This window comes from Caloenas nicobarica, chromosome 23 (assembly GCF_036013445.1).
Source record: "Caloenas nicobarica isolate bCalNic1 chromosome 23, bCalNic1.hap1, whole genome shotgun sequence".
In the NCBI taxonomy this organism is placed as follows: Eukaryota; Metazoa; Chordata; class Aves; order Columbiformes; family Columbidae; genus Caloenas; species Caloenas nicobarica.
In genome coordinates this window covers 3,389,505-3,397,892 of record NC_088267.1, presented here as the reverse complement: position 1 = coordinate 3,397,892, position 8,388 = coordinate 3,389,505, and the positions used below count along the sequence as shown (strand labels likewise).

The 8,388-nt window shown below is 56.1% G+C and overlaps 1 protein-coding gene across 1 annotated transcript; it reads right to left on the bottom strand.

The window, feature by feature from the left end:
* Positions 1 to 1,170: 1,170 nt before the first annotated feature.
* TRAPPC3 (trafficking protein particle complex subunit 3) lies at positions 1,171 to 6,438 on the bottom strand. The gene is made up of 5 exons (XM_065650420.1): positions 6,357 to 6,438; positions 3,722 to 3,819; positions 3,456 to 3,555; positions 3,019 to 3,201; positions 1,171 to 2,854 (listed from the first exon to the last, which is right to left on the bottom strand). The coding sequence occupies exons 1-5, from the start codon at positions 6,396 to 6,398 to the stop codon at positions 2,735 to 2,737; spliced, it is 543 nt and encodes a 180-aa protein (XP_065506492.1). The 5' UTR covers positions 6,399 to 6,438; the 3' UTR covers positions 1,171 to 2,734.
* Positions 6,439 to 8,388: the final 1,950 nt, after the last annotated feature.

Here is an 8,388-nt window from a genome sequence, read left to right as displayed (position 1 = left end):
GCCCAGGCTGGCCGGGCACCCAGCATGGGTGGGGGGTCATCCCGCGCACTGCTGGGTTCTGCAGCATCGCTCCCCGGCAGCGCTCCCGCCCTGTGTCCGCCCCTTGACTTCTCGCTATTGTCATCTCCAATATCGCGCGGAGATATGAAAGGCTGGAAGTCGCCTCTTTCCCTGCCAGGTTCAATCGCTCCCCAGGAATGTCTATTATTCCCACAAGTCAACTTTCCTCTGCGCGGTATGTGTCCAGGGGTCAGGCCTGGCGCCACATGAAAGCAGAGGGTATTCAATAACCTCGAGCCGTGGAAAGGCTGAAGTCCAACTCCAACCATGTTGGCTTTATTGATGCAGCATGCCTTTCCCCATTTGTTTCCCATAAACAGCACATGGTAATATTTAGTAGGTCTCAAACAGAGCTTTTTGCATATTCTCCCTTGTCTACAATGAGCTGCTTGGTAGTAGACAGTTTTAATTTACTTAATGCAATTTTTGCTTTTTGTTCTTCCAAAGGGTCTGGGCTGGTTTTGACTGAGTTGCCCCAGCAAATGACTACACAGCTCTGTCACTCCTGGGGGGCAGTGGGACCTGCTCCCCGTGGGGACACACGTTCCCTTGGTCACCAAAGGAGGTAAAAGGCCCCGGAGTGAGCTCACCATTGCAAAATAACCCCTTTCATTTGCGGCGTCAGCAAGGACACGGGGCCTCCGTCCCCCAGGGACACAGTTCTGGGGCAGCCGCTGCCCAGAGCCCGTCCCAGGAGCTGGGGGGTGTTGGAGCTGTTTGAGGACATTCTGCAGGGACAAGCTTGGCTCTTGCTGCCAGCTGGGCACGTGATGCTCAGCAGCTCCAGCCAAAGAGAAAACGCCACTTTACTGCAAAAGCTGCTGCTTCCCCATCCTCTGCGTCGGGCTGGGGTAGGAAGTCCCTGCTCGTGTCAGCGCATGGGGCAGCAAGAGGCCAGTCCCCAGCCAGACGTCACCGGCTGCTGTCCCAGCGCTGCCCGTCAGCCCCGAGTCCCATCCCAGCCACGGTCCCTCCGTGCGCTGAATATGAGGCAGGTTTCCCTCAGGCAGTGGCTTTCACCCGAGCCGGGAGCCGCATTCCTGGTGCGGTGCTGCCGTCGCCACGCCAGCACCTGCATCACCAACAACAAAAAGCAAGGGGAAATCAAATAATTGACACCGCAATTCCTTTAATGCAATTGCTTTTAAAATGCAGCCTTAGAATGACTTATAATGGTCAAGGACAAGAAATGACGGATCTTTTTCACCTCTGCAACGTGACCGCGTGGCACCTCTGCCTGCAAAACCCACCAGCCACCGCGGTTCCTCCGGCGTTCCCCGGCTGCTTCTGCAGCGACTCTGCCCTTTCACAGGACGCACATCACACGGGCCATCCAAACCCACCAAAGGGACTCATTTGGGCAAAAGAAAGGGATGGTGTGAGCTATGCAGCGTTCAGATGAGCAACATTCACCCAGAGAACCTAAACAAGCAGCAGCTTTCTCTCTCTCACCTCACACTCCAGCACAAACCTACAAAGGTACCTGAGCCCCAGCTCCCGGGGAAGGCAGCAAGAGCCGTCAGCTCTAAGCTCTTGATTATCTCTGCAGATCTGTGCCTTCATGCTATGTAAAGTGATCTGAGAAACGAACGCCTGGCTGCATTTTCTGGCTGAATGGGATGGCAGAGGAAGTTGATTTTCCAGCACCTTGCTTTTTGAGATACATTACTTGGTGTATTTATTTTACAGAGCAGCAGGTGCTACAGACTGCCGAAGCCTGCCAATTCCAGTAACGGGAAATTCTGTTGCAGTCTAAACATCCGTGAGAACACCCCCCAGCACCACCTCCACGCTGCGCAGCATTTACACACCCTAACGGAACAGACTCGACTTACTGAAACGCATTTAACACCTCCCAAGCGTCACTCTGAGTTCTGGTTTTCATTCTGTGGACTTGCCCCGTGGCTGTACACGCTGTAGAACACTGATGGTATTTTATGTGCTCTTTCCTTTTCTCCACTTAAAATGTTTACTGCTGCTCCTTTGCAATTTAATGGTCTCTTCCAAGAGCGGAGTCGTGAGGCTGCTGGGGAAGAGAATCTGTGGAAAGGCCCAGGGCGCTGGGACCTCAGGAATCTGCCAGTGCTGTGCGATGCCGCTGCTCTCCGACAAAAAGAGCCTCCCCAAGCAGGTGCCAGCGCTCAAACCGCTCTCCCAAGTCACCCCTGTGTATCAAGCCTGTATTTTACTAGTAACTTCAGCATCAAATGCAGGAAGCCGGTTTTGTCTACAGAAATACTACGTGCTTATCGCTGAATGAATCTTAAACACCCCTCCTTAAGGACAGCATTTAAATCAGTGGGCTCTCATAGCTTGGTCTCCAATTCTAGTAATAAAAGAAAAATTCAGATTTGAACAGACAGGAGCTCTTCTGGAGTTTGAGCAGTAGTTCTCGCACAATCAGATGTCACAATTAGAAACTGAGTGTAGAAAGAGTCCCCAGGGGAATACGAAGAAGACATCACCTTATGAAAAAGCTTCAGAATGAACCTGTCAAATAAACAGCAACCAGACAATCGTCTTCTACAGAAGATGGAAATAACAATAGAAGAATATAATAACATCTTAGTGAGTCAGTCTGCATGTACAGGGGCACTAGGATCCCTATAGATCTGTGAGGAAAGCTAACGGCCAAACCCAGCTGGTCCCCTCCAGTCCCAAAGGGAGAAACGATTCACTCTTCACCAGCGGGAAGATTGTCCTCGATCCGCCTGATGAACTTCATTCTGATTTCCGTGACGCTGTCACCCTTCAGCGTGTCCTGGACAAATTTCACATCGACAGCCATCTGAACCTGGGTGAGGGAAGAGGAAAGAGCTGTTACTTCCCTTATAATAGAATCGGTTGAAGGACTCTGAGGGCGACATGCAATGGGGAAGCTCTCATTTTCACGATCGCATCCTCCTTGTATGCAGATATTCCTGTATCTATCCCGCTGGAAGAGCGACGTGGGCTCACCATTTCCAGGGCGCCTCGCAGCACTCCACACAGCAGGTTGGAATAGATGAGAGACGAGTGGTTGTCCGGGAGCTCAACAAAGTCCACCAAGGGGTTATTCTCCAGGATCAGGGAAAACTCGTCGCCTCCAGGACTCCAATTGGTGATGCTCGGAGTGATGCCCAGGTACATTTTAAATGCTATCTGGTATGTCAGGCAGAGTAGGAACAAGAACGCGTCCCATGAAACAACAGCACAGCTTTGATCTTTGTAAAATTACAAAGGGTTTTGCAAACACCGCTCCTTTCTCCCAGTTCCCACCAGTCAGCAGTAGTCAGGCATCTAATTCTTTCTTTTTCTTCCCCAAAATCTCAGTCAAACTCTCAGAACAGTCCTGTGAGCAGCTAACACTCTGTCCTCACAAGCAAACCCTGACAAAGCTGTGCTTTGAGAATTACCTTTGCAATGACATCCGCGGTTTCACGGAAATCATGGCATCTTCCCACGTTGGACCGGGCCAGGAAGTCTTCGATGAGGCGAACGCCAATGTTGTAACCCCTGTGAATGTACCAAAGAGCCACAGCTACAGAGGGGGATGAGCGTAGCTTTCAAAGGACAGCTCACGCTTATAAAAGAAGACAGTGGAGGGGGAAAAAAAAAAAATCTGAGAAATATCAGTATTAACATTCAGCCTACAAGGCTCCACAGCAGCAGATTCACTTACATTTTGTCAAGCTGCTTGTTGACATCCTCGTCGTTCTCGTAGTCCTTGCACAGCTGGGTGACCAGCGCGCCGTACGTCAGCGTGAAGAGCTCCGAGTTCTGGACAGAGGCAAAAGGGATTCAGCACAAGGCAAAGAGAAAACTGAGCACTGGTGCATCTGTCCAGCACTGCTTCCATTGGCACGGAGCGGGGACAGAAACCTGCTGGCCCAAAGGAATTTGCTGCTTAATAAGGAGAATCCCAGCCCGTATTTTGGCAAAGCGGCTTCACTCTCCTTGGAAAGAGGAATCCTCTCTGACCAGGAAGGACTGAGCACGTTCTTTCGGTCCCTCTCTCCGCGCACACAGCAAGAAGCTGCTCACACTCTGTAGCCATTCTTAGCAACTCTCATCGGCTGCCAGTTAGCATCTCTCTGCTTTAACGAGGACATCCCCAGTTACCTGGAGTGACAACTCCAGGTCACTTCGTGTGCCACTGGCCACAACGTGCAGTTGCCAGGGACCTGAATTTTTCTCAACCACTGACCTCGAGGTGCAAACTGGCCCAAGTCTGTTCTCTGTGCTTCATTGATACACTGCAAACGAGCGACACTCGTCAGGCTCCATTTCTGGTCCTTTCGACAGGACAAAAAACACTTCTCCATTCACAGATGTTACGATCAGCTCTCAGAGCCAGCAGAGGAATGGCACATCTGCTGCTTTCTGTGCCTGGCTTGGATCAGAGTTACTTGGCTTCCCTCTGCACAGCTGATGTGCAGAAAACACCAAGGGAAGAGTCTCCTCTCCCAGCCACCACCTCCACCGAGCCTCAGCCTGAAACAACTACATCAACGTGCATTTTTTGGAGAGCCATTATGCCAGACCTGTGATTAACGTGGTCATTAATGGCTGCGGAACAACAATCTACAATTGGCTTTAGCTTTTCAGGGAACTTGAAGGAGGTGTTTTCAGGAACAAATAAACCATCATAATGTATTTCTGCTTTCAGTTTTAGCATTCAGAAACGTTACAGAGAGTCTAATCTCGGATTAAAAGCCTATCACCTACCATGAGATGCATAGATGCGGAAGGTGAAATGAATGGCAAATACCAGTACTACAGAATGAGAGCAGGAGGCAGGAAGGAAGGGAAAAGAGACAATATACATCAGAGTTAAGTGACAGCACCCGTCACACTTCATTCTGAGCAAGTTTACACAAAGCCAAGACAAACAGGAGGAGGAACCACTCCCAAACAGCAACATTCAACAAATACCAATTGGGTTTGTTAGAAGACACAGGGAATTCCGCCTTGTCCTAATTCATGAGGTCAACAGCAATGAGCTACCAAAAGGCTTTAAACACGTGGCAAGAACCAGTCGGGCTCCTTCGGGCTTTTGCCCAATTTCACATCTAAAGAATTGATGCATTCTTTGGGTAGTTTTACTTTCAATTCTGCTTTCATCTTGGAAAGATGAAGGTTGTGCAAGTTCACGTCATTCAAGAGTGAAGGACAAGGCAGAAGTCTCCTTCAACTCAACAGGCAGAGAGTTTAACAAACATGCAAAAAAGGTTAGGCTATTTTTGGGGATTTCAGTTGTTTTAGTAAAGACAGGGCTTGGCAGCTGGGGAGAGTGGGGGGGATGGATGGAGGAAACCCAGCTGTTCGCAGTCCAGGACGGTGACTGGGAAATGAAGCCATCACCTCCCATTATCAGCCCAAAAGTCTGCAAAGCCAGTGCTGGTCATTGTTATCGCTGCTACTTGGGTAACTTTAAAGTGTTACAACAAGGCAAACTTCTAAATTTGTATTTGTAAACAAACTCTCCATTTTCAGTCCATCTAATGGAATTAAAATGCCCTGTACTTTTCCCACTATTTATATTTTTTTGTCTTACAGACTAGTGTATAGCCTCAATACTATAGCACCATTCTGTGGTTAAAAGATGTCAGAATACTAACGAAGTGACACGAATTTGTTAAATAAAAATCACTGTATCGAAGGAGTTTAATCCCTTGCGGTGCAGGGGGGGAGCAGGAGCCTCTGCCCAGCCCAAATCAGCCCATCGGCACGGCCAAGGGGGTTGAGAAAACAGAGTTTTATCTTTATTGCTTGCTTCCAAATACTGACACAGCACCAAGAATGAATTAATTCGATCAGTTTTAACCCAGACTGAGGCCGCAGCTCTGCACTTTGGTTCTTCATCCCCTTCCTCGGTTCAGCTGGGCTGATAACGCGGGATCGGGTTAGAGGGACGCGAGAGAAGCTTCGCGTCCTGACGGTGAATTCCCGTAACCCGTCCCGGTGCCCGAGCCCGGCCCTGCCCGCCCCGCGCTGCCCGGAGCTCCGTTAGAGCCGCCGCGGGGCCCGGGCGGCCCAGGCCGAACCGACCGGGGGAAGGGGCGGCCGGTGTCCCCCTGCAGCGCCCGCAGGGCCGGCCCCGGGAGCGCGGGCGGTGCTGGCGGAGGGGCCGGTCCCGCCGAGCCCACCCGTGACGAGGCGGCAGCGCGGCCCAGCGGCGGGCGGGCACGGCAGGGCCCGCGGCCTCCGCCTGCCAGCTCGGGCCGGCGCCTCCTCCGGCACCCCCCGCCCCGGGCCCGCGCCCTGCGATCGCCGGGGCCCGCCCGGCCGCTCAGGCTCCGCGGCGCCGCCGTTACCATTTTCTTGCTCTCGGTGCCGCGGCCGGCCTGGCGCGACATCCTGCCCGGCCCGCTGGTCCCCGGCCCGGCCGCCTCCCGCCCCGCACCGCGGGGCACCACGGGACTCGCAGTCCGCGCCGCCCTGCCGGCCCCGCCGCGCCCGCGCCGCCGAACTACAAGCCCCAGAGTGCAACGCGGCCGCCCCTGTGCGCATGTGCGCTCTCATGACAGAAAGGGCGGGGCTGCGCGTCCCGGCGTGCCCCGCCTCACGTGACGGGGAGGTGCCTACAAATCCCGGCGGGCGAAGCGGCTCACCTGACCGCCGCTCCCGGTGGGCGCTGGGGTGGGCGGGGCTACGCGGGGCGGGAACGCACGTGCGCGGACACACGTGCGTGCCGCCAGGTGGCGCGCCCGCCCGCCGCGCTGGTCCCTCCGACCGGTACCGGGGCCGGTCCCGCCGCTCCGGGGCGGCCGCGAGCGCTTTCCCCGGCCCTCGCTTCCCCCGGGAGGCCACCGGGAGCGGCGTTTCAAAGCGAGGGCTCGGCCGTGGAGTGGGTTCCCGGGCCGGCGGGTCCTGCTGCCGCTTCGGCCCCGCGCTGCCCCTTCCTGCCCGGAGTCCCGGTTCCCGGGGCCGGGGCAGCAACGACTGAGCCCCCGGTCCCCCAGCCCGTGTGACCGCCTGTGTACCGGCGTCTGCTCCCCGCTGGGCTCTGCCTCGCGGTGATTTGGGTGTTTCTCTGTTCTAGACACGTGGCTGAGCCAGCGCTGGTTGCTGCCCCGCCGGGCGATGGGGGCTCCGTGCCGGGCGGAGGATGTGCGGTGGGTGCAGGGGAAGCTGTTACCGGGAAGCCCCCCCCACCCCGCCGGCTGCTCGGGAATCCAGGAGCTGGGCCGTTGCTGTCACCACCGAGCGGCAGCGCTGGGAGCTCAGGGGCCGGCCAGGCTCCCGCTGGCTGCAGCCGCCCTGCTGCCATCACCTTACATGGCTGCAACCCCTGCTCGGTGGGCTGTGAGCCCCTAGGCCTCATACCAGAATTTGGTGAAGCCGATCCAGGCTGGGGACCCGCCAGCATCACCTCCATCCCTGGTGGGAGCAGGACACGGTGCCAGGGAGAGGCTGAGGTGTCTGTGCTCCCCCATGTCCCAGCCCTAAAGCTCAGGGGAGCAGCCTGTGAGTGCCGGTGGGCGAATGGCTGTTTCATGCTCTCCTCTCATGCCCTGTGTGTGTCCCAGCTGCAGAGCTACATCCAGACAGTGGCACATGGTGCACAGCCCTGTGGCCACAATGCTGGAGGGGGCACGAACCCCCTGAGCAGGGGTGTGAGCTCACCCATGTGCAAACGCAGCAGGTAACGGGCCCGGGCTGCCTGGTGCCAGGCCAAACCCTGGCCGTCGACACACAGTTTGTCTTGTGGGAGCGGCCGTGTGAAAAAGCCACAGAGCAAACATCGCCGTGTGACCGGCGGCTGCCCGAGCTGCAGGTGCTGCTCCGGGACACACAGCGCTGGCCCTCGCTGGCTGGGGAGTCACCTGGCCAGGTGCCGGGACATGTGCCGGCTCCAGCCGCAGCCCTGCCGGCATCTTCAGATCAGAGCCACCGCCCAGCCCTGCGCTGTGTCCCCAGGCTGCACGCGTGGGACTAGGGCAGCATGGCCAGAGGGACCAGCAGCCTCAGCCCACGGGCACTGAGAGTGTCACCATGGCCACTGCGGCTGCTCCTGTGTGTGGGTGCCCACTGGAGCTACCGGCTCTCCGATCACCACACCGGTCCTTGTCCCATCGTGCTGAGCCGGCTGGGCACCGAGGGGCACACAGGGGGCCTGCGCTGGCACTACACTCTGTGGCTCTCATTAAAGCACAGTGTGCTAACAAAGGCTCTTCTCCTTCTTGCCCCGAGTCTCAGGTCCTGGACAGGAACAGTGATGGGGCAACTTCTGTCCCCAGCCCCAAGCGGGGGCCATGTCCCCCCAGCCCTGCCAGCCCCGCTGCAGCCGGGCTGACCCCGGGAGCCGGTTTGGCTGCACCGGGCAGCTCTGCCGCTTCCCACTCA

Coding starts and splice junctions, on each gene's coding strand:
- TRAPPC3 (XM_065650420.1), bottom strand. CDS start 6,398: ATGTCGCGCCAGGCCGGCCGCGGCACCGAGAGCAAGAAAATG. Junction 3,820..6,356: donor GCACCGAGAGCAAGAAAATG/GTAACGGCGGCG, acceptor GCCTCTGTCCAG/AACTCGGAGCTCTTCACGCT. Junction 3,202..3,455: donor CCGCGGATGTCATTGCAAAG/GTAATTCTCAAA, acceptor CTGACATACCAG/ATAGCATTTAAAATGTACCT.